Here is a 25,442-nt window from a genome sequence, read left to right on the forward strand (position 1 = left end):
AATGAGTTGAAAAGAATTCAAAAGTCTTGGTGCGGTTGCTTAATTTTCAGGAGCACGACGGTTTCATGCTTTTGCGGCTGTCCAGTTTCCATGTATTTAATGTGGTTGAAGGAAGGCGTAAAAGATTAATTCAACAAACCCGCTGTTTTGCAATTTCTAGTTAATGTCTTGATTGACATTTAAGGTTTTGACTTTTAGAAAATGAATTCACTGCAACTCTGTCAATTAAATTCATACTTCCTCTGCCAATCTTCCAAGTGCAACTTTTGGTACATGAAGCCAAAATCAGAGGTTACCTATGATGGTCATGTAAATCTTTGTTGCACACGAAAAATGAAGACTCCAAAATGCACACGTAAATCTTTGTTGCACAACAAAATTGTGAATGTGTATATTCCTAACCAACTCCATTATGACAAGTATTTTTTTCTCCAAAAAAAAAAAAGAAAAATAAATGTACGAATATGTCGAACTCCTTTATTTGTTGGACATCTCGTTGTGACCATAAATAGGATAACTAACCCCAACTCCTTTCGTGTCAGATTGTTGCGGTAGCAATAAGCGCTCGAAAATGAATTCTCCATATGGGTTTTGGCTGCCTCTTCTCATTTGCTATTCTCTGGTATTCTTTTCAGCAAATACCATCGAAGCTGAAACAAAATCAAGAAAGCTTCGGGAGCTGATCTCCAAGAATTCCATTTCATCTGTTGTTGTCTTTGGTGACTCCACAGTGGACCCTGGAAATAATGACTATATAGGAACTGCTTTTAAGAGCAACTTCCCACCTTATGGGGAGGACTTCTTTGGCCACATTCCTACCGGGCGATTCAGCGATGGACGGCTTGTTACTGACTATTTGGGTAAGTTTTCCGGCTTCCCTTTACCTGCTTTTTTCTCCCTTTGCACCACATTATGGAGTCTGTTAACTACTTGTGGCTTTTGTTTGAGATTGTTTAGCTGAATATGTGGGGTTAAAAGAAACAATTCCGCCATATTTGGACCCAACACTTAGCGTGGAGGAGCTCATAACCGGAGTCAGTTTTGCTTCTGCGGGGTCCGGATTCGACCCTCTTACAGCTAAACTAAGTGTACGTCTGGCTCTCATTCTCTTGCGTGTGTCTCCGAGATTTTTCTTCCCGTTCCATGACAGTTTTACAATAATGAAGGAGTAATTGTGTAATTGGTACTCCTGTTCTGCTAGGATTGGTTTCGGATTTGCATGGCAGAAAAGTGGCTCACTCATAAATCCACAAAATAATCTTGAACAGATTTTGTGATTCATGTTTGGACAAAATTAATAAAAAGGAGTACCTTTTTTTAAGGTGTGATGTATGTACGCTTAAAAAAATAATTGAAAATTGTGTTAAAAGAATGTTTTCACAAAACCTGTTTTATGTTTGTACAAAAGAAGCAGCAGTTCAGACAAGACCAAAATCGTAGTAGTAGTGATCCAGTATCAGGTATGACCGTGCAGAGTAGTTCATTTCTTTAATTATTCTGCAACCATTGAGTTCTGACCATAAATACAGCGTTTGTCATATTTCGTCACATCTCCATTGTCCACCTTGATAATTATTGATCTACTGGTGATATTTCCTGCTTCGGTATGTAGCAAATATGTACGTGTGATGATGACCGTAATCGAATCCATTCAAACGTTTTTACATAAAAAAAAATAGTAAATATGCAGAAATTCTATAATAGGCTATCCACGTTGAACTATCGCATTATAACTATACTCTCTCTCTCACATACACACAAGAAAAAAGAACCTGCTAGTCTTCATCCCTATATTTGGAGTTCCAATTGACGAGGGGCAATTTAAAATAGAATTACTCACAAATAATGGATTTAAATCAAACGTGCTCTAAAAGTGCATGTGATAAAATTTGAATCTTCATATAGCCCCGTCATGAATTGTATAAATATTCACTTTACTCCCTGTGATTTTTGCATTTATCCACGTAATTCCTCTATGTTCTTATACAAGGTAATTAAGCCGTCGATTGATTTAGCATTTAAGTAAGGATACTATTGATATTTCAATTAACAACGTTATATATGTTAATTTTCGTCAAGTTTCCACTTTATATAAAATCATAGGGGATGAAGTGGACAATTTGAAACGTTAGAGGGGTTATGTGGTAATAGATGAAACCACATGGGGCCAGGCTACATGTTACTTACCCTATTATTTACTTTGTGCTCTTTGATAAAATGCAATAGTTTAAGGTGACATAGTTTCCTTCTTTGCCGCTTCCAGTAATTAAAAAAAATTGCAAGAAAATTCTTGGCTGTGCACCTCCTGAGACACTTAAACTGTGTAGAGTCGAGTAACACTAATCACTAATTAGAATCAACGTCTCAGAAGCTACAGTTAACACGTTATGTATTGTTGCAGAATCCCAGAAGCAAGAACAAGTAATAACGTAAGAGATTGTCAAAGGAACTACAATCTAATATCGTATTGGTGCTTTTATAACGTGCTAAATGTGGCACCTGCACACAATTATGTACACGAATACGTACACATTCGTACTTGTAGGTATTTTTGGACTCTTGGGCATTAGGATATCTTTGAGTTACTGGTAAAGATGATCTGCTTTTACACTCTTTTTTGGTAGTTTGGTTGTTTTGCTGGAAATTTTCTTGATAAGAAAGGCCAATTCCTTGTGACTTTAAGCATGCATATTTGCAGGAATAAGTTTTAACTAGTAACTGTGTAAATTCTAAAAACCAGGTGATGATGCTTCACCAATAATAGTCCTTTTGAACATACGTACGTTATGGACATGCCATAATGTAAACCAGTTGCTTTACAGAAATTATTACCTTTCTGGTATAATAAATTAATAATGTACGTAGATCGAGTAGCAGAAAGACACTTCATCTGTAATTAAAGAAAGAAAGAAAAAACTTAAATCAGTCATGTAGAAGTTACTCCAATTATATTTCCTGAAAAAGTAGTTCAATTAGTTTGGTATGTTTTATGATGTGGCAGGGTGTAATTCCAATGCAGCAGCAACTAAATTATTTCAGAGAATACAAAGCAAGAATTGAAAAAGCCATTGGAGAGAAGAAAGCAAAAGAGCTGATTAACAAGGCCGCCTTTCTAATAAGCTGCGGCACAAACGACTACGTGGTCAATTACTTCAATGACCCGATTATGCAAATTAACTACACGGTCTCAGCTTACCAGAAGTTCTTGTTAGACAATGCCCACCAACTTCTCAAGGTTAGTCTTCTAAATCTTTTCATTATTAAGCATGCATGCCAATTATTCTAAACCTTGTAACTGCAAAAATTCCTAGGATTATTTAATTAGTGGGTTCGCAGCTTATGACTATATATAAATTGTGGCCTAAAAAGGGGAAAAAAACTATGAAAGTATGTAGATATTGTAGCCCAAGTGGTAGATATGTAGGGCCTGACGAAGTCATGCTCTGATTTCTAACTTTACACCCCCAGTAATGAAGATGGCACCGGAATTTATTTTTTAAAGTAAATTGAAGAAAAAATCATTGATTAGGATTTAGGGAAAATGTTAAAGAAACTTTCTAAGACAGATAATCCCTTAATGAGTTATTTGGTTGGATTTCTCTTCTTCTTTTTTTTTTTTTTGGACACAATAGATTCTAGTTAACGCCTACTCCTACTCTCTATTTGGGAGAAAGGGGAATCCAAAGTAGGGTTGTCAACGGGCCGGATCCGGGCCGGAATTCATTATTCCGGACCCAGACTCGAATTACTATGTCGGATCCGGACCCGACCCGTTTATCCGACGGGTCTTTTATTCTACGTTCCGGATCCGGATCCGGCGGTCCCGGATCCGGATCCTGGTCTACCCGAACAAATTTACCAAATTTTATAATTTCTAATAAAAATGAGAAAAAAATATATTTGTAAACTAATTTCTAACTAATGCAAAGAAAAAATCAAATAAGAAAAGAAATCAAATTAATTTTATTAAAATACATCACCCTAATCAAATTATATTGATAAATATATATTTTTTAAATTATTAATTCATTTATATCCGGATCCGGGTCTAATACGGGTTGGAATACTATATTCCGTATCCGACCCGTTTTTTTGTTTGACAAAACGGATCCGGGAAACGGAATTAAATCCCTACCCATACCCGCAATAATTTCACGGATCCGGTCCGGATCCGGGTCTAGACCCGACCCGTTGACAGGCCTAATCCAAAGGAATAAAGGGAAGAGAATTTGGAGGAAACTGAATTGTAACCAGACCAGTCAAACTAGTGAAAATTTTAGAATGCAAGTTAAGGGATTTGATTTCTTAACCTATATCCAGAAGAATATTAAAATCTCTTTCTAGTATTCAGCTACTCTATAAGTGGTTGGTTAAAATACGGTTGGATTTCAGGATACTAAAAATATTTAAGGGCATGCTGACACTTTCAACAAACATTTATTTTGCATTAGTTTCGTCCAGGCTGTCCTACTGGGTTCCGTACACACAATGTGGAGCTTCGTGGTGAGTTTTCCACCATGGCCACCGCAGCCTCGTCCCTCTCAGCCCCTCTTTTTGCGAATGTGGTTATTTTTGTCCCAGCCATCTTTGAAGTTTCGGGTGAAATTGAATTTTTCAACAAATAGACTAATTTTTAATATTTTTTATCTCACATATATTATATTATTAAAATTAACATGTAATCAGATAATCTTTCATCTAAAGTTAAACCACATTATTAATTTATGGTCATAGAAAAAAGAATAAGATCAATGGTTAACTGGGGAAGGATTGGTTGGGTGTTACGAGGGGAGGACGATAAGTAAGAAGTCCTATATTCAAAATCTCCCACTTACAAAAAAAAAAAATCTACGGTCAATTACGTTTCCAATATTAGTAAAGAATTTTCTTTTCAATTTTTGATCTAATATTCATGTTTTCTAAATAGGATTTATACGTTCGATTTATTAATCTATTCTTACAAAATAATTTATCTTTTAGAATTCTGTGTACATTGAGCTAGCTTCTCTCAATTACCATAAGAACGTCAATGATAGAAGAAAACTATTAGTTTTAATCACTAATGGAAACTTAACCACAAAACACACACACACAAAATATTCATCAATGTGCAGCAAGTTGATACAATGTTTAATGGTGGCATAATTGCAGGGATTAATAGATGAGGGAGCACGGAATATTGGTTTAGTGGGGTTGCCACCAATGGGGTGCTTGCCTGTTGTAATAACCCTTAATTCGATCAGTGCATTTCATCGAAATTGTATTGAAAAGTATTCCTCTGCTGCAAGGAGTTACAACGAGGGGCTTCAAGAAATGTTGGCTTCTGCCCGACGCTCCGATATCAATCTAGTTTATGGTGACATTTACAATCCGATCAATGACATGATCCAAAATCCTAGCAAATATGGTCAGTGCATTTACTCCTCATTTGCATTGGTTTTCCTTCTTATTTTTTGGCATGTTATTTTGGTCATAACTAAAATTGCAGATTAATGCTGTATGTTTCTAGTTTTCCTTTTTTTTTTTTTACTCCCTATGTTCATAGGAACCTATTGCTAGCTTATCTAGGTAGCAAACCCCAGGATTATGTACAATTCAAAAGGCAAAGACATCTACGTGCAAGATTTTGGACTTTGGGACCTCTATCACACTTTTAGCTGTTGGAGTTGTGGTTTTTTAAATGTGGCATTTATCTCTTACTCCCTACCTCCTATATAAATATAGGCTCACTTTCCTTTTGTATCTATCCCAAATTATAGGCCCATTTCCTTTTTTAAAAAAGTAGTTAGTTTGTTATTTTACTAACATACTCATATTTAATGTATATATTTATTAGAAATTTTTTAATATATTAGTTGCCTTCTAATGGCTCCAAATTGAAAATTTTGATTGTTTGGTAATTTTATTTTTGTTGTTCATTTTAGTGAAAAATGTAACATTAAGTCGATTGACTCTTGCATTGAAAAATTAAAGTACTCTAAATTCCAAAAACAATATAGTAACATGTGACTCTTACTTTGAATAAATGATCCAATATTAATAAAGGGGTATTTGAGGAAAGTATGAAGAAAAAATAATTAATGTAACTACATTAATAAAATTTCTTAATCTGTGTAAAAAAAAAAATATATCTACCTTTATGAGACAGATATCATTCTAAAATATCTCGTAACATGAGCGTAAAAGCAAAATGTATAACAGAAGATTCAAAGCCAAGAACTTGGTTGCATACTTGAAATCTATGGAGTAGTATTGAAGAGCAAATATGCGAAACTAGGAAAAAGCAGGCAGCATTTCGTCTTTTAACATATTATCTTGTTTTTTTTGTTTTGTTTTATGTATACAAATAACTTTATAAAAAAGGGATAATTTCATAAACCTTTCCTGAGGTTTCTAACTATTTCACTTAGCTCCCTCAAAATTTTAAAAATTACACATACCTTCCTTGATTTGACACTTTGGTAATCAAACATTAAAATAAGGTCAAAAATTTAATGCATACCCTAAAATGCCCTTATCTTATAAAAGTTTAATTTATTCTTTTAAACAATTATAAAATAAATGGGCACAATTACAAAAAGAATAAATGTCAAATATTTCATGCTGATATTTGTTGTTTGATGACCAGCTATCGCTACAATAGGTTACTTTTCATAATGTTTTACTGGGAATAGAGATTCTTTTTAAGATAGAGAACAAAGAGTTATTTTGATTTTTCTTTTAAGTTTGTGGACTGGTTCAGTGGTAGAACTACCATAGTGTGGTAGTGATTTTGGGCAATTTATTTTAGGCTATTGTTGATTTATTCTTGATTTTGATATCAAAAAAGGAAAGATAAAAACAAAAGCTACAAAAAAAATTGAATGACAAAGAAAATTATCAAAAAAATATTACTCCTTCCGTCTCAATTTATTTGTCATGTTTCGAAAATCTAACTTTTTAAGAGCGGTGCTTTGATTGTGATATTTTATTTTTCTTTCTAATCTTACTTCGCAAATTCAAAAATTTGAATGACAACATACATATGATTAAAAGAAGGGTATATATTGAAAGGAGAGATTAAAAGGTGTTTTGACTTTCTTTAAATGACAAATATTTTAGAACATTATAAAATAAAAAAGTATAACAATTTTAATGAGACAGAAGGGTACTAGTTTGATGTTTGATCAAGATAGAGATTAAGAACAACATTGATAGTTCTTCAGATTTTCTCATCCTTTATATAAGCATGTCAAACAAGGGAGTTTTATTAGAATGCTAAAATTGGTATTGCCATGTTAAATTTTTAAATGGGCATGGGAGGTATATATAATTTTTAAAACCTTAGGGGTGTTAAGTAAAATTGTTAAAAACCTTGGAAGAGGTTCCTGAAGTTATCCCTTATAAAAAAATTCTTGTCTTTTTCAGCGTCTCAATCTCGCCATTCCTTAACGGTACCACCACATTTTGATGTAACACTAAGAATGGTCTCCAATGTCTGTAGGTTTCGAAGATATTAATACTGGTTGTTGTGGGACTGGACTGATTGAAGGATCATTCTTATGCAATCAAGAGTCCCCAGTTTGCCCTGATCCGTCAAAGTTTATCTTCTGGGATGCAGTACATCCAACTCAAGCAGCATATTACAATTTGTTCAAGTCCCTACGTTCACTCGTTGATTCCTTCATGAGGGGATAACGCCAATCAATTGTCTCCTTGTTGTCAATGTAATGGCGTGCGCAAGAATTTGTAAGGAGGTCACATTTACAACACGAAAAAGAAAATAAATTTAAATATTGTGTACATCAGTTTGTTGTGTTTCATGTAAATGAATCTCGTTCAACGAAAAAAAAAAAGGGGCATAATAGAAATTACTGCATTATTGAAATATGTTGAATCTTTTGTACTTCGATTAACTCTCTCTTTCGCTTTTGTATTTGTGAAGATTGGTAGGAAAATTTTTCTTTCCTATTTTCTTCCTAAACGATTGATGAACTAAATGATTGGGATGCCCTTAGCAAACATATATATTGACAGAATGAGTATATTAATTAGTTTGATTAATTGCCACCTTCAAGCTTTTGGCCTGCCTTCATATATTTGCAAGAGTATTTTTGAAACTTGCAAATTTTCAAGCTAGCTACTACTTCAAAAGTGGAATATATACAATTGATAAGCTTTAACTAGGTAGTCAGAAGTGAGGATGTGATTGTGGTAATCTATTCTTTATACTCGGTCATTTCCTATGATTTGATCAAGTGAAGATGGTTTATGGTTTCTTTGCACGGCTTTTTGCAGCCTAGCCGAGAGTTTTAATTATCTTCTCAATTAGAGCCTTCCCCTTTCAAAGTTTTCTTAAGCTCATCTCAGACGGTGTTTCTTTAGGAAATCCTAATCTTGCCGCCCGTTCAGGAGCAACGAGAGACTCTTCTAGCAAACTAATTGCAGCTTTTGCGCTTTTGGATGGGATTCGTCTTTGGTTTCATCATATATAGTTTGAAAGATTGATGATGTGCTCATTGAGCTTGATTCATATATATAACCAATGCTGTAAGAGCATCATTAGTAGGCCTTGTTCTATTGATCGGAGGATTCAGCAAATTAACCTATTGATCAATCCACAAGAATTGCGAACTCAATTCCATTTACAAAGAGTCAATCAAGTAGCATGTTTTAGCTAAGGAAGAATGTAATTGAAGAAGAAACATCACTTTTGATTTTTCTCTTTGCCCATGTTAGCGAAGGATTTCTAACATTAGATCCTTTCCTTTGTGCATATTTTTGAATTTCGTCATTATGATGTAGTGATTCTTTTTTACTCAATTAGGGGATGGGCTATATATTGATGACTTATGGCCTTTTAGGGAGAGATGAAGTGAGTGCTTAGAAGTTAGAAATCGGGCTTCCATCCAAGTAAACACCTTTTTGGGTTTTTTTTTTTCTCTTTTTTTCCGAGTGGATTATATATACTTAGCAGGATTATATTTTTAGTTATTTTTAAAGGATTTGTCTAACGGGTACTAAGAATAATAGTCTCTGCTGCTACTTTTATAAATTGTACATACTAACCAGCTGGATAATGGGCATTTAAATAAATCTTTTTCGGATGCATTAAAAGAGATAAGAAATAACTTAATCTCCTGCATGCAGTAGTACCGAAGATCCTTAGTTTGCTCTAGCTTTTATTTATTAGTTTGCTAATTTCCCTTCACCACAAGTTTGGTAAGAAAATATGGAAATTGCAATAAAGAATAACAAGCAATATATAATCAAGTTAGGTATGAGGTTTTATACAATACTCTCATCCATCCGAAATATACTTCCACCTATACAATCTACAGAAAGATGATTCTGAAACAAAGAACAATATATAGTTATCCACGTAGTAACATTAATTCCTAGCTAGTCATCATATAATATCAGTTGGCAAATATTTCGTAAAACGTAAGATTTATCTAATTAACTTATATGGAGGTGTAGACCAACCACCTTTTTGCATAATTATGTATCAAATTCAATTTGAAAAAAAAAAAAAAGTGTTCAAATCTAGACCCTTAATTAACTCAGAGATAAAAGTCTTTCACATATCCGTTAGGTAATAGTCTAACTTTTCACCAAATTTTGTGCTAAAAGAGTTTTAGTTTAGCTTCAGTTGCCCGACCTGGAGAAATATTTGATGCCATGGTCATGTCTACATTGCTTGCCCCTCGACTTCTGTGTTCTTTTCACCCTTTCGTGTTCCATACTTCTATGAGCAATGGTCCTTGATCTCCAATCTGAAAATTCCTTGGCCTCAGCTTTGCCATGGATTGCTTCATTAAGTTAAAGTCAAGATATTTTCTTGTTGGAACCGGCAAAGTTGGTTCAGAAGGAAAAGGGTAGTTGAGAACTCATTGAAACAATTCACGAACAATTTGGTGTAGCCTCCAATCTCATCAAACCAAAACCAAATAGGAACTGTCGAATCTAGTTGTTACCTCAACCAAAGGTTAAAAACAAAAATTAATAAAAAGGTAAGCTTTATATATTGTAGCCTACACTTGTTAACATGATAGAAAACCAACCTTTTTGAGGCCTATGCATGATTGATTACTTTACTTTGATTAGCTCCACAGATATAAGGCTGGCTGGCTGGCTGGCTTTTCATCATTTGTTCTTGCATACGGTTCTTTGAGCTTTCGAGTTATCATGATCAGTTCTATGGGAAAAACTAGCATTTTCTCTCTTCTGCTCCTTCTGTTGTTTCTTTCTGGCACTATTTTCATTTTCCAAGCAAAGGCAGAAACACTAAACAATGCCGGGAAGAATTCAGTTCGAGCCATTTTTGTTTTTGGAGATTCTACTGCGGACCCTGGAAATAATAACTACATAAGCACCGCATTTAAGAGCGACTTTCCACCTTATGGAAGAGATTTCTCCAACCAAATTCCAACGGGAAGATTTACTAATGGAAGGCTGGCTAATGATTATATTGGTGAGTCCCTAGTAGTAGTACATTTGATTTCTTTCTTTGAGTGAAATTAAGAAACAATTAAGTTAAAGATCAAAAACCTATACATATGTACAATGTTTAAGTACCATGATTGTATGTATTTTTTTTTAAAATTTTAATTTTTGCATACATGATTGTAACACACAAATTTGGTCATGGTTATAAAGTGCAGCCAAATACCTTGGTATCAAAGATTTAGTGCCACCTTATCTGGATCCAAACCTCAAAATTGAGGAATTGGTGAGTGGAGTCAGTTTCGCATCTGCTGGATCCGGATTTGACCCGCTCACACCACGAATAGGGGTCTGCTGTCTCCATCACTCTCTCTTAACTAGCTAGAACGAAAATAATTCAGAGTTATAAAACCCATATGCTGAATTTTTTATTAAAAAAAAAAATTTTTTTAACAATCTTCTGCAGAATGTGATCTCCCTGTCAAAGCAGCTGGAGTACTTCAAAGAGTATCAATTAAAAGTGGCCGCAGCAATCGGGCAGGAGAAGACTGGAGAACTAATAAGAAATGCCATGTTCCTTGTTAGTGCTGGCACAAACGACTTTGTCGTCAATTATTTCACTATGCCGATTCGAAGGAAAAGCTATACCATTTCAGCTTACACAGACTTTTGTCTGCAAAACGTACAGCATTTCTTGCAGGTTGGTTCCCCACCCAACCCCGGCCCAAATTGCAATTTGTATAATTTTTCTTTTCATCTAGACAGCTAATATTTGCATCGTCATGTACGTATATGTTGTTGGCTTCTTGATTTTCTTTTTCAATACGGCATTGAATTCAAGGGAATTATGGCGCTGAATGAAACATAGAAATAAATGTTGGTCCAATCTTGAGCTTCAACCATATGGTCCATAAACATGCATCTGTATATTTTAATAGAAAGTAGCCTTTTATTGATCTTTACTTGCAAAGGCAGGGACGGAAAACTATAACTTGATGCTCTCTCTCTCTCTCTCTCTCTCTGTTTTTTTTTTTTCCCAAAATTTTTTTCCCTTTTGGGAAAAAAAATTTCATGGTCCCTTCAAAGATGGTGGTAGTATGGGGAAGAGGGGAAACACAATTTTGATTGTGTTTGGATAGCCAACTTTTGAATCTTTTATTTTGTCATTATGAACACTACATCTCTAAAATAGTTGGACGTGGGTTGACTGTCTGTGCATGAAATTTAACAGTTTTTGTGGCTCAGATTAATTGAAGGTCCAACTTTTCTATGTGAAAGTGAGCAATTGTTGTTTCCTAAGTCCTAATCCCTTCCAAAGCACAGAAGATTAGCAAAACACGAATAATTAATGGTCGAAGCTAAGCTGGTATACACTTAATTAGAAGAAGTTTCCAGCAGAAATGATGCGATTGCGTGATTAATGTGGAAGTCAAGATGGCCACCAACCATGGTGACTATTGGGTCAGATCGGTGCGAGGAATTTAATGTGTCAAATGATCATTTGTGTTGAACTGCATTAGAGAAAATAGAACTATGTTAACTAACAGATATGCAGTGGACACTTATTAAGAGTTTTTTTTTTATATTTTTTTTTATAAAAATATATAGTTAATTTAAAAAAGTATTCAAATGTAAGAATGTAATACTACATATATAAGTGTTTACATTCACAAAAGGTTTACTAATACCAATCATTCACATATGTGTGTGTGTGTGTGTGTGTGAGAAATTAATGAAGGAAACTAAATCTTCTTTTGGTTTTTAATATTTGGAAGGATTTGTGGGATGTTGGAGCTCGACGAATCGGAGTTGTTGGGCTGCCACCGATGGGTTGTTTGCCGGTTGTCATTACCATCTACGCCGATCACCCCCTAACGAGTCGCGGCTGCGTCGAAAGTATGTCGTCCGTCGCTCAGGATTACAATCGGAAACTCCAGAACCAACTGAACGCCACCCAAATCAGATTAGCAGCTAATGGTTCTCGAATTGCCTATCTGGACGTCTATGGGCCATTGGCAGAAATTACATCCCAAGGCCGTAAATATGGTTAGTCCCCCCATTTTTTATAAGCTAGCTATGTTGAAGGATTTCATAAACCACCATTTTTTTTTCCTTTTTTTTTGTCATGACTTAATTAATCACTTTCCAAGACTAATAATTAACCCATTTAATTTTAGTGTTTTTCTAAAGGGGGTATTCGTTAATATGCATTTTGCTTAACTTTGAATTATTAGGTTTGTGAGAGTCACAGATTGAACTGCCAATTTATTGTGTACGTGTAGATTTTGACGAGGTTAGCAGAGGTTGTTGCGGCACGGGGTGGCTTGAAACATCATTTATGTGCAACCCCAGGTCGTTCGTTTGCCCGGATGCATCCAAGTACGTGTTTTGGGACTCAATCCACCCAACCGAGAAATCATACGGCCTTGTCTTTCAAGCCCGTCGGCCTACGATTGATTACATTGTCAGTGATTAATGCTTCCTTCGTTAACCTCTCTATTCCTGCACTAATTCAAATTATACCTCAAGTAAATGTCTATCGACTTAATTATCTGAAAAAAGCTAGAGTTCATTCATCTCAGTTTGGTTATTCGTCGAATTCGCAATAAAGAAACCGCTTTTGCATTTCAATAATATCTCTTCTAACAATTCATTTCATGAGTACAATTAATAAACGACGACTGCACTCAAGAATTTGCAACCCTTTTTTTTTTTTTTTTATCCTCAACTCAATGCATAATTAGCAGCCCTTTTTCTTTTTGGAGCTTAATTTCTTTCAGCATAGCAAACTCACAAGATGGCTAAGCAAAACAATTCTTTCCTCAATTGAGAAGATCAACACTGATTGTTTTTAAAGCTTCATCAGCAAGAATCCCGTACAGGCTCTCTGTGAAGTGAACTGCATCCCAAAACACATACTTTGTCCGGTCGGAGCACGTAGCCAAACCCCGGCAGGTGGCGCCATATTCATAGGTTCCTGTCCCACAACAGCCCTTTAATGCCTCTGTAAAACCTGCACAAAAAATCCCGTCTCATCATTAATCATTCCTAATTAATTGCCTCGTAAATAGTAAATACTACTAACCATATGATTTTGGATTCTGAATTACTGTTCCTATGATGGCGTATATGTCCAGAAAGGAAGTTTTAAGCCCCAGGGACCCTTTTAAGCTTGTCAACTCTTGCCTTAACTTTGTACCGAATGAAAGGGCCAATTTGTTCAATGCTTCGTCGCATTTGGTCTCACCCCGAAACGTCAATACTAGTGGGAGGCAGCCAAGAGGGGGAACTCCCACTACCACTACTCTTCTTGCTCCTATAGAGTGCATTTCCTGCAAAAGACATACTGTTGAGGTCATTATAAATCATTTTGAAGTTTTGTGTCGCAAGTCTGACTTCACTTGGTTCTCAATTAATACAACTATGAAGTCCTTGTCGTGTATAAATGGGATTTTCTTACATTTGTCAAAAAAAAAAATCAGTGGGGCTGGCTTTAAGTGGTGGTTGATTATGATTATTAAAAAAAATTGGATAGTTTAAGGTCCAAAGAAAATTAATTTACCTGTCAGGATTGCAATTTTTTTTTTTACAATAATAGTTAAAAAACACTGTAACACTTTTTTTTTTTTTTTTTTTGAAATATGTGATCGAGTAAGAAGGTAGCTAGCAAATGTTTTAAAGTAAATATTTCCAAAGAACTCCAAAAGAAACATTTTCCCCCAAAAAGCTAAAACTTCAATCGAGCACTTAATTAGATAGTTCAATGGTTTAAGAACCAAAATAATTTTGCCAAAAAGTTAAGGGACCACATGCATTATAATTTTCCGATCGAGGGCAGACGCACCTTGATGGCACTAGACATAGAAGTGATCAAGAAATCTTCGTATTGTGCCACACTGAATTGTTTTGAACGTACAGGTTCCAGAAAGTAGTTTTGGAGGAAATCATTGGTTCCCATACTTAAAACAAAAACAGCATTGTTTATAAGTTCTTCAGCTTTGGTTGCTCCCACCAGCCGCCTCAGGTGTATCATGTAATGCTTGAGATACTCCATTTGTTTGGACAAGGATATAACACTCTGCCCCACAATTTATAAGCAAAAAAGAGAAGAGAAAATTAATCAAGTTACAGTTTTTTTTTTTTTAAAAAAAAAAAAAATCAACCAATAAATTGAAGAGAAATTGGGTCTTTCATCATATAATTACTGAGAGATTTGCTGTGAGATCATCGTAACCCGAAGCTGCTGATGCAAAACTAATGCCATGCAACATGTCTATCTTGTTCAGATGTGGGTCGAGGAAACCTCGTATAATCTTCTTGTACCCTAGTGCCTCCGCTGCAAAATTCCAAAAAAAAAAAATAATAATAAAAAAAAAAGAACGAAACACAGAAAAGCTTTTTCTTTCTTTTTTTTTTTTTTTGAAAATAACACAGAAAAGCTTTGAGTGATACATACAACATAACTAACAAAATAAGGCAAACGAGTAATATTGTCAGGTTACCAACCAATATAACATTCTCAGGTGTGCTGAGTTTATGGTGACATGCAATAAATGAAACACGTGGTAATTACTTACAATAGATTATAGTACTAAAACAAAAATGCATGCACTACGCCATTAAACAAAGAGGTTAATTATATTTACCATCCCTAAAGTTTGGCAAATTACTAATTAAACCTTAGAGTCTGACCAAATAGCAGTCGAACCCATTTGGTAGTTTTTGGTCGAGTTTGAGGCCCTAATCATGACCTCCGTGAAAATAAAAAAACAAGCCTGAAGTAAAAAATTTTACAGAATTTGGGCTCAGATCATGAGACGGTGGTGGCCTACAAATGGCGGAGACAAAAGGCAACATTGCTGCTACTGCTAAAGTTTTTAGAAAATTTGCAAAAGAAGGAGATCAACAAAGTAAAATAGAAAAGAAAAATAAGAGAAAGGCACATGACGATTTAGAAAGACTACATCGTTTGGTACTTGTAAGATTTTGGTCATCTCATCTATTTCGTCTCGGATATTTGACGGAAGTTATTCATACGAGGAAATCTGTTATTTGGCCAAACCTCGGGGTTCAAACTGTAGATTGGTTAAATTTTGAGGAAGGTAAATGTAATTAACCCTTAAAAAAAGAGACACCCTATTATAGTAGCATGTAATTTAATCCCATTTTTTCTCAAATTTTATGGGATTTTGGGGAGCAAGATGTTTTAACTTACTTACCTATGAAATCTGTAGCAAGTCTGCCATTAGTAAACCTTCCAGAAGGGCGGCCATTGATGAAATCCTTCCCATAAGGTGGGAAGTTGCCTTTATTTGTAGTGTCAAGACGATTATTGTTGCCTGGATCAACACTAGAATCTCCAAAAACCAACACACATGTCATGTTGTTTTTGGCTGCCAGTAGTCTCAGCTGACTAATGTCAACGGCTTCTGTGAGGCCAAATGCTGCCATGGCCAAGAACAGAATCGCCATTTTCATCAGACCCATAGTTAGCTAGCTAGCTAGCTCATCCAGTTTCGAATTTGATGCCTTTGCAGAAACTGGAGTTCAAGAATGCAATGGGAGTTTTTTTTTTTTTTTTTTTTTTCTGTTGATTCTGAAAACACAGAAACATTTCTCTTTAACGGCCTACGATGCATTAAATTTTGTTAGGTGGCACATTGAAAGTTTGTACGACAAAGTCGTGTGAAATCCTTTGTGTTCCGGTCTACTTTAGTAGCAGAAACTATTAAGCAATTCAACTCAATTGTTTACCCTTCATAAATGGGCCACTTTTAATTCAAGACGTTTAGTGAGAAATGCACCAATAATATAACCATTGTTGGACTCCACAAGTGAGAAATGCCATATGAAATTGGATTTGGAACGTAGGCACCAAATTAAAATGCCTCAAGACTTGACGGCAATGACCAAAAACATGAGACGAGAGTTTAAGCTGGAGCTTTTGATCATTTTCTCTCTTTGTTTTTGATATCAATTGGGACCATTTGGTTGAGTGGGGTTGGATTCCAGGTTGGAACATGAAAATAAAGGTTTAGCAGTGTTGCACAAGGATTTTACATTACTTTGACATTGAACGAATTGCATTGATTAAGTAGACCCAGAGTTGTTCAACCAACTGGAAAATCATATTGCCCTTCAATGAGTACCAACCTGCCAGGGCAGACGGGATCCTCTGTCTAATATTTTGTGTACATTTTTCTGTCCAATACAAAATTACGTAGTTTCATTTATTATATTTGCTGATGTGACACGTAAAAAAAAGAAAGTGGAAACAAAATAGGGCGCAGATAAAGGCTCAAATTAATGCAGCTTCTCAACTCATTTGCTGGAGTTTTGGACAACCTGTGTGCACCTTCCTAATCAAGGACAGGGACTTTCAAAATTGTTACCATTTTTTTTTTTTTTTTGTTTCTTCACTTTGTTTGGGATGGTTGTATACCTATCTATAGTACTCCATATAAAACTGTATTAAATGATTTACGTTTTGATTTTTTTTTTTTTTTTTTTACTTTTGTGATCTGCCTAGCTAATATGTCCTTAATTGAAAGATTGTAACTTCTTAATGTGATGGACAAACAAGTCATTACAAAGATAATGGGAGGGGAAGAGATGGGTTGGGTGGTAAGAAGGGAGGGAGCGTATATAAGTGAAAACTTCTGGTTCGACTCTTTCCATTTACACTTAAAAATAAAAGTCATTAAAATGATAAATGCATTTGTTTATTAAATTTTGGGAACACTTCTGTATCTAAGTAGAAATCTACCTAACAAAAACTTTTGTACATCTCTGTCAAATTGCGACTAGAAAATCTATTGTTGGAAAATTTCTTCATGGAAGTAGAGATCTTCCCAACAGAGACTTCAATTGAAAACTAGAAATTTATCATCATTCAAAGTATAATTACACTTGGGACCCTAATAGAAGATAGAAGCACCGTGTTATTTTTTTCCCTTTTTTTTTTTTTGTTGTGGGCTAGAAACAGATCAGCATCCATATAAAAAGTTGAAAACAAGCTCTTTTAAGGAAGGCTATCGTTATTGGCCAAGACTTCACAGGATCGAGGGTCAGATAACAATTATCGACAAGGTGATTTTTTTTTGCCTCCCTCGTATCCTTCTATATATAAAGCATGAGGCGGGGGTTTAGTGTTAAAATTTTGTGTCATTTTTGAAGTTTTGAATTTTACCCCTATAAAAAAGTGTAATGGAAGGATCAAGACAAGAATATAAAATAGAGAAATTTATACTGGCGTTGACCATTTTTTATCGACTTTCTATGATTTTCTTAACAAATTATCAGTTAGGCATGCCAATCAGTGGCTTACGTGATTTCAGTGGCATGTCATTGATGTTCTATTGGACACTACCATGATTTGGATGACAGCCTTCCTTTCCCATTCCATGAACTCAGATACATTTCTTGTATGACAGCCTCCTCATTAAGCCATGCAAGACTAAGGGGAGGAACATGTACACCCTTATTTACCCAGGGAAAAAACATACAGCAGGAGTAGATAGAAGAGAACAGAATTGGAATGACATTGAAATTAAAGCTGACAAGAGGAGCTTCATGCATCAACTCAGAACCAAGCACGTTTGCACTCCCATATATGTGTGTGTGTGTGTGTGTGTATATATGTGTGTGTGTGTTAGAATAAGATATCCTAACTTTAGGCTTTCTGGTTTGTCATGCTCCTTTTCTTTTGTAACTAGAAAAAGTAAACCATATAGCTAGCTAATACTATAGTTTACTCTTGATGTCACTCTGTTGTTTATTAATTAGCTGAAGAAGTGCTGGAAAATAGGATACAAACACGAAGTTCCTAGAAATAAAGATTCTATTTTATCGATGTTTGTCAAAAATAATCATATGATTGCCAAGCTTTACACAGTTAACCACAGACGGAAATGCAACAGCGTTTTAAAAGGCATTACTTGCTTTTGCTTAGCACATATAAAAATTTAAATAAAATTAAAAGCTGCATACCTTTATGGCCTTAATTACGGATCAGACACAGGAAGGAAAAAGAAAAAAAAAAAAGCGTGATGTTGAGTCATTGAAATCTTAGATTGAACAAGAAACAAACCGGAGGACCTAATTTAAATATTTCACCAGGTAACCATGTGAGGCCCCGATGCCGTCCCATATGGAGAGTATAGAGGATATTCAATGAATACAAGTCCCAACCCATGGGCCATTCAATAATTTGGACTACTATTTTTAACCCGTGTTTTCACTCTTCGAACCAGCCCTTGAGCCCGGAGCATTACAAATGATACTAAAGCAAATTTTGCATGGTCTCTGCACAATGTGAGCATTACAAAATAATGTTTAAAATCATTATTAGCTTAACCACTCATTATGTTGACAATAACATCCGTTGTAGTCTAGATGGTTAGGATACTCGGCTCTCACCCGAGAGACCCGGGTTCGAGTCCCGGCAACGGAACCTTTTTGTTTAGTTGCCTTCACATTTTGCTCGATTTATGGCTGGAGGGTGGCTCCTTCAAACAATTCTTTTCCTAGTTTCCTTCCTTCCTTGCTTGGTTTATTTTGTTTGTTTTTCCGCCCCTGAAGCAACTTCAATTTTGGCGGGAACAGACCCAAAAACAAGCAGTAAGTAACAAATGCCCCTACCTTCTCAAGTTACTGTGCTGGGGCTTCAAATTTTGTAGAAGACAAAGGAAAGAGGGGTTTGGCAGAAGAAGAAGAATACTACTGGTACAGAATAAAGATGGAGACGCGCAAAAGAGGAAGAGGACTTGGAGCAAACAGGGAAGGCGGAAGAGGAAATCAGAATAAATACCAGAAGAATGAGAGTAATTTCAACAGGGGGAGGGGTGGGCGTGTGGGTTTGGAAGAAAATACTCTGGCAATCCTTGACACCTCTTCCTCCGCCTCTTTCCACCACCTCCTCGACGACCGTGAGTAGAAGTAATTCTTTTATGAAGGATGGAGTATTAATTTTGTGAATTTTGTTCGTATTAATTTTTTGGTATTGTCCATCCATTTTCAGGGCTTGCTTTTCTGGACGCAGTTCGGTCGGCATCTTTGGTTCCTGAAAACGACAATCCCCCAACTAAGTACATGTTTTCTTTTGTCAAATTTCTCGTCTTTTAATGCACATGATTTATATTTTTCCTGTTTGATTAAGTCATTAAAAGTTCACGAAGAAAAGAAAAAGGAGATGGAATTATATCCGTAATTGGATATGGATTGTTGATGACCATATTTTTTGGGTATTCTTTTTCCTGAATAATTTTTAGTGGGGATTTCTGTGTAAGATTGAGTTTTTTTTTTTTTTTTTATCTTTTATATTGAGCCACTTGATTAACTGTCACAATATGTTTCTATATATATATTTTAGAAGTTTTGCTCATAATATAGAAAAGAATGGGGAGGGGGACTGGGAAAGGTCAAAATCAAATGCTCAGTGTAAGAGAAGGAGCAAAAACCCTCACCATCCTCAGGTTTTTAATCAGATCTTGGTGTTTAATACATATGTGATTATTTTCAACTGATCAAAAGTGAAGTTCTTTTGTGGAAATATTACTTTAGCAACTGAGTTGGATTGCATATTTGCTGTTTCTTTATTACTGATTCAAGCAGTGGACATGATTCTGATCAATTGAAGTTTTAAGGTTACATTGGTTGTTTGAGTTGAAAATTGGTGCTCTATTAGATCTTTACGAGCTGCATAGATTGGAATGACCTCCTCGGGATGTCTTCTTGACTTTTCTAATGTACAAGTTCTTTGAGATTTCGAAGTACCAAAATATCAGCGTGATTATTATGGAGAACTTTTAGATGCGGCTGATCACCCATTGAAATTAGACTGTTCTATCTCTTGGTCTCAATTTAGAGGTGGCCGTGATTGTTTCTTGATCACCCTTACTTGTGTTCATGAATCTATGTGTACATCAAGTTATGAACTCGATTGTTTGTAGCATTTAGGGAACTTAGACTCTGTCATCTTATGTGCCACTGATGTGACCATGCTTTCAAAACAGTTATATCATGTCTTTTTCTGTGGTTGAAAACTGGTAAAATAACTTCTTTGGTTTATGCTGAAACTTCTAAAGCACATTTATCCCAGGTTTTTGGCTGACTGACTAATTTTGGAATTCTGATTATACAGAAAAATGTTTGTGGCGGTTTTTCAAATTTTGAAGGATGAAAGTTCACTTGATCTGATAATTGCTAGTTATCAACTTCTTTTTGAGTTGAATAAGGTACTATTTGGTCATTCTTTTTATGACATTCTAAAGTTTAGGTTTAATCAAGCTTATCCTTCATTACAGCGATATCCGTGGGTATACTTGCCTAAGATGGAAAAGTCAGAGTCATCCACACCCTCTAAAGTACATTGTGGACTTATTGTGGCTGAAGAGGTAACTGTTCTATTTCTGATTGGAGCTATCTTCTTTATGTCAATGACTGATTTTTTGTTTGTTCAAAACACATAATAGCACTCTCTGCTGCATGCCAGGCTTGGTCTCCTTTTGGTTGTAATGAGAGGGATGAAGCTACTGATACCTCAGGTGGATCAATCAACCCCCTTGTAAGTTGTATTGCTATCGTGCCTGCATTTTATTATTCATCTCATATAGAATTCTAACAAACTGCTTGAATATCTTCCACTTGGCTTATATCCTCCATTTCATTATTCTTTAATTGCCAATGGTTGCCCATAATACTTTGATTGACATAAGTTCTTACTTTCCTATGCTAACGAAGTACTTTGTTTTGGTTTCAGGCCTTCCATTCTCTGATGCAAGATATTGCTAAAGGAGCTACTGAGGAAAGGCGCAACACAATAGAAATAAAGGTCAGTTACTACCCCATGTCATCTTGCAATGTCATTGAGCTTTTGTTGCTTGAAAGTTTAGTTTTCACTTACCAAGCTGCATGAAGTGCCAATGTTTAACAGCAGGATTGGAGTTTTTCTTGACATCTAGAACTATATATTCACAATGTGCAAATTCTCATCTGTCGTATCATTTTCTTGCAGTCACTGCAGAACATGTTACTGTTTCAATATCTTGTTAATGTTCTTGAAGGAGATCTTTTCCCTCGAATTCATGCATTTAAAGGTAAAATTGCAGTTGAATTTGTGACATGTGATTAATGTCTATACTTTGTTAATTGGATCATTATCTTTGCTGCAGAAAGTTTAAACTGGATTCTTTTGAGGGAGTGCATCCTTAACAAGATTCTAGTATGCTTTTCTATTCTTTGGTTTCAGTTCTCATAACTGTTCATGTTTTTCTCATTATGTACTATACAATATTCACCCTGTAAGTTCTGCTTCCATCATACTGCAGGGGTCCAGGAAACTATCTTACAAAGATTTAATTAAGGACTGCATGTCTCTCATAGGTGATCTTTCTTGTGATAAGACTAAAATCACTTGTGATCAGAAAGGGAAAAGAACTTCTTTGGCGGAGCTACAGAAGGATTGTCATGGCCCTTTAGAGTTAGCTTTACCCGAAGTAGAAAAGAATACATGTCTTGCCCTGAAGAAACTTCTGCAGATGGTTAGTTGAGAAGCTCTCCATTGTAGGGACATCTTGAATTTGTGCCTTTAGTGATTGTGAAATTTTTGGACCATTCAGATTATGGAGCTAGATTCATCAAGGAACATAGCAGATATGACTGGCCTTATCACCAGAGCAGATGGGGCAAGGTATTTTCCTCTTCTTTATCGATAACACAGTGCATCTATGTCTTAACTTTGACCATTCAGTTAAAAGGTTCTGGCTTTTCGATGTGGTGCAGGATTCCAGCTGCAGAGATCATTTTAAATGAGCTTTCATACAGTAGTGATCTCCTTTTCTCATTTTTTCTGGTGCTCAGCCATAGTCTCTCTCTTCTCTCTCTCTCTCTTTCACATGCAATGCTCACACACGTATGCATGCACGCTGCATTGCTGGAGAATAACTGAAACCAAAGAAGTAATGAATGCACATACCAACAATGGAAATTGTACTTGATTAGGTTTTTAAGAAGTGTCCGGCAGATCTTAGTTCAGTAACTTTGCTACCTTTATGTGTGAGCATGTTTGTCTTTGCTGTGCATTTGGGGAAGATTTTGCAGAGTGGGGCAACTGGGGGCCAGAAGGCAATAGATTTCCCTGTTTGGCAGGAGTTGAGAAGAAGGGGATGGGAAAATGAAAGCAGAACATCAGGGGAGGGTCAACCCTTCTCAATGCCTTTTCATATTTCTAACTTCTCCATCTCAGAAGCTGTGTTAAATTAGCCTTCAAATGATAAAATTAGACACAATTGGCAGTAACTCAATGTTCAGTATGAATTGGTAAAACTCTTTTTTTTTTTTTCTGTAATTAGTTAGAGTCCTAACAAAGAACTGAAACTTTGGTGAAGGGTTTTAAAACCTCTCCCAGCCCTTTCATCTCTCGCTCCTTTAATTATGATACCCTAGAACTTGTTTGGTGGTGTTTTCGGAACTGTTTTCTCTCTGTCAGTCTGGCAGGTGGGAACCAAGCTGGTACTGAATTTGTTTACTTTGGTGCATTGATGATGACAGCTCTTCGATGAACCTGAGTGGAAGCTAAAAACCATTGTGCAGTACTTTCAGAAGTATATTCCAAAGGTAAACTGGATAATCCAATTCTTTTCTTTAATTCAAAAGCTTTGCATGATGGATGATCTATGAATTGTGTGATGATCAAATTGTGAACTCTTGTTTGTCCAAATTATGTCTCCAAAATACCAATGTCCTGTTCCTCGCATTCTTCGACAAACCTACATGACATGGTTGTCCTTTAGATCCTTGACACATTCAATTTGGATATTCATTCTATTTCTGCTGTGCTGAAATGGAAAGGGTTATTCTGCTGTATTACCATGAATGTATTGGTTGTGTACTGTGCTTGATTTGCATTAAAAAATCTGCTGATTAAGGGTTTTCTGTTTGTCTTAGCCTAAAAACTTCATGAAATACTTCCATAACATTTATCTTGTAAAGAATTGTATACAATATCCAGACATTTGGAGCCTTCTCTCTTCTCTTAAGTTCACTAGCCATTAGAAGATACATTTTGCTTGTAGGGTCATTTTTAACATTTACAGGGAAATGAAAGGTTGTTTCAGGAATTACTTACTACCTTCTTTCTTAAATGGTCTGCCTGCTTTTCCATGGAATTACCTGGACAAAGTTTTTTGACTTGCAACTTTTTAGGCTGTAAACTAGACAAGTAGAGAATTCATTTACCTCTCAACCAGTCAAATCAGACACTGATATGTTGTTAATTTCTCTACTTTTTGTTGATTGCAAATTCTGAACTCTCATGTCTCTTTCTGTATTCGCAATTCTTAGATTATTACCTGCCTGGAATTGTTGGAATGGTTATTGACCATTAGCATTGCAACTCTCATGTTATATTTACTCTCATGTTATATTTTATATAACAGTCTTCTATCCGAACAAGGCGGTCTAATGGCTCAAGTAGTGATGCAACTTTTGATGGGATATTGAAGTGCTTTTCAAATGAAAACAGCGCAAAAGGAATCATTAAGAAAATGAGGCCAGACGTCACTCAATTGCTTTTAGCGCATGGCTTTCAGGTGAACAATAAAATTGTTGTAGATGTCTTGCTTAATTTCCAGATTGCATATACGGGGATTGCAGTGTTGTAGCTCTAGAAATGGATAGAAGTAGGTTTGATAGAAATCCTAAAATCAAGCTTAGAGTAATTACAGAGTTTCAACTTTACCCCTGGCATCCCCCCCTTCCCCGGGGCCCAAACAAAACTGGACATAAGGAAAGCATAGAAAATATATGAAGACAATGATATGAAATGAAAGCAAGCTGCAATTAGGGCAAAGAGTGATTATGCAATAATCAAAATACTATGTTTTGCCTTACTCTATGTTTGGCATTTCTTTTCAGGCTTTCTTGTCCTTGTCCTCAAAACATTCAGTTGAAGATGCCTCTGATAGCAAGCAGGATGTCAGAGGCAGCTCTATTATGGAAATATGTGAGAATGTAGTGTCTGCTTTTGCTTGTTTCAGAAAGGAAGACAAGTAAGATGTTCTTAATTGATGTGATTTTCACATTTGCGCTGTCTTTGAATTTCCCTGATAATTGAAACAGTTTAGCTCAGGAAAGTGTACGTGTCTATCTATCTATATATATATATATATATATATATATATATATATATATATATATATATTTGGTAGGTGACTTAAGACGTCCTTCTCTTGTTCTGGTAGTTTATTTTTTGTTGGAATTTAGATAACTTTTCAATCCAAATTATTGCAACAAAGGATAAGTTCACTAGTTCATCAAACATGCTGAAGTGCAAGGCACTCTGTAATGCTCCAGAGTTTAAAAATGAGGACAAAGAGTGTTTGGTCACTGCACGCAATTATTAGGCATAATAGTTTAGAGTTTTGGCATTCATTCGTAGCGTGGTGCATAAGTAATAGAGATTACAGTGGAGTCATGTTTTCTACAATTTTGAGTGACATGAGCCGTACAAGTGCATTTCTATCCTGAAGATCGTTGATTATTATGTTACCTGATGACATTCCAATCATAGTTGTTTAACCTTATTTAGAATATTGGAAAATTGTAAATAAAAAAAAGGATGCTGTAAGATCATGTAAAGAGAAGTGAATACAAATTTTGATAAGCATTTTTATTGTTGTCAATTGACATACCTTCTGCAGGCAGTTTACCTTTTCGCCTTTCAGTAGAGAAGCACTATTTACGGCCGCAAGTGTACTGTCAACAGGTGCCCGTTCATGAATTATTGTTTGTACATCAAAAGTCTCAAATTTGCTGGCCAACACTACAGATATAGGAACATGTTTTGTAAGGATATGTCAATGTCAAAAGTGGTTTGAATCATAATTATATGAGCTTTTTGTTTAGCTGAGAAATGGTTTGAATCATAATAGTTGGTGATTATGATTAAAGTTTCTCTGTGATGCCTTCTCAAAAACCCTCTTTTTTTACAATATTACATCATGTCAGCAGGAAGTTAT

At 35.5% G+C, this 25,442-nt stretch overlaps 4 protein-coding genes and 1 non-coding gene across 7 annotated transcripts; 4 read left to right on the forward strand and 1 right to left on the reverse strand.

Moving 5' to 3' along the window:
* Positions 1–526: 526 nt before the first annotated feature.
* On the forward strand, positions 527–7,869 carry LOC113726098 (GDSL esterase/lipase At5g45960). Its single transcript, XM_027249630.2, has 5 exons — positions 527–860; positions 958–1,088; positions 3,002–3,235; positions 5,152–5,407; positions 7,484–7,869. The coding sequence occupies exons 1-5, from the start codon at positions 572–574 to the stop codon at positions 7,675–7,677; spliced, it is 1,104 nt and encodes a 367-aa protein (XP_027105431.1). The 5' UTR covers positions 527–571; the 3' UTR covers positions 7,678–7,869.
* A 2,180-nt stretch (positions 7,870–10,049) lies between these two features.
* LOC113726100 (GDSL esterase/lipase At5g45960-like) lies at positions 10,050–13,059 on the forward strand. Its single transcript, XM_027249631.2, has 5 exons — positions 10,050–10,453; positions 10,644–10,774; positions 10,892–11,125; positions 12,201–12,471; positions 12,708–13,059. The coding sequence occupies exons 1-5, from the start codon at positions 10,168–10,170 to the stop codon at positions 12,899–12,901; spliced, it is 1,116 nt and encodes a 371-aa protein (XP_027105432.1). The 5' UTR covers positions 10,050–10,167; the 3' UTR covers positions 12,902–13,059.
* Positions 13,025–16,001, reverse strand: LOC113726101 (GDSL esterase/lipase At5g45950-like). Its single transcript, XM_027249633.2, has 5 exons — positions 15,645–16,001; positions 14,631–14,761; positions 14,270–14,503; positions 13,511–13,757; positions 13,025–13,438 (listed from the first exon to the last, which is right to left on the reverse strand). Exons 1-5 carry the CDS (start codon positions 15,910–15,912, stop codon positions 13,248–13,250), a joined length of 1,071 nt encoding a protein of 356 aa, XP_027105434.1. The 5' UTR covers positions 15,913–16,001; the 3' UTR covers positions 13,025–13,247.
* A 2,803-nt stretch (positions 16,002–18,804) lies between these two features.
* TRNAE-CUC (transfer RNA glutamic acid (anticodon CUC)) lies at positions 18,805–18,877 on the forward strand. The gene has a single exon. It is a non-coding gene; the product is annotated as a tRNA-Glu (tRNA).
* Positions 18,825–25,337, forward strand: LOC113726102 (negative regulator of systemic acquired resistance SNI1-like). Of its 3 annotated transcripts, XM_027249635.2 has the most exons (15): positions 18,826–19,352; positions 19,445–19,511; positions 20,567–20,660; positions 20,730–20,819; positions 20,918–20,989; positions 21,185–21,256; positions 21,440–21,521; positions 21,597–21,646; positions 21,753–21,965; positions 22,044–22,114; positions 22,207–22,276; positions 22,975–23,040; positions 23,862–24,014; positions 24,340–24,473; positions 25,125–25,337. In XM_027249635.2, exons 1-15 carry the CDS (start codon positions 19,163–19,165, stop codon positions 25,201–25,203), a joined length of 1,503 nt encoding a protein of 500 aa, XP_027105436.1. In that variant the 5' UTR covers positions 18,826–19,162; the 3' UTR covers positions 25,204–25,337. The 3 variants fall into 3 exon arrangements, with proteins under 3 accessions (XP_027105437.1, XP_027105436.1, XP_071930546.1); XM_027249636.2 differs by lacking the exon at positions 20,567–20,660 and having other exon boundaries at positions 18,825–19,352; positions 20,702–20,819; XM_072074445.1 differs by lacking the exon at positions 20,567–20,660 and having other exon boundaries at positions 19,281–19,352.
* The last annotated feature ends 105 nt before the right edge of the window (positions 25,338–25,442 follow it).

This window comes from Coffea arabica, chromosome 2c, assembly GCF_036785885.1.
Source record: "Coffea arabica cultivar ET-39 chromosome 2c, Coffea Arabica ET-39 HiFi, whole genome shotgun sequence".
In the NCBI taxonomy this organism is placed as follows: Eukaryota; Viridiplantae; Streptophyta; class Magnoliopsida; order Gentianales; family Rubiaceae; genus Coffea; species Coffea arabica.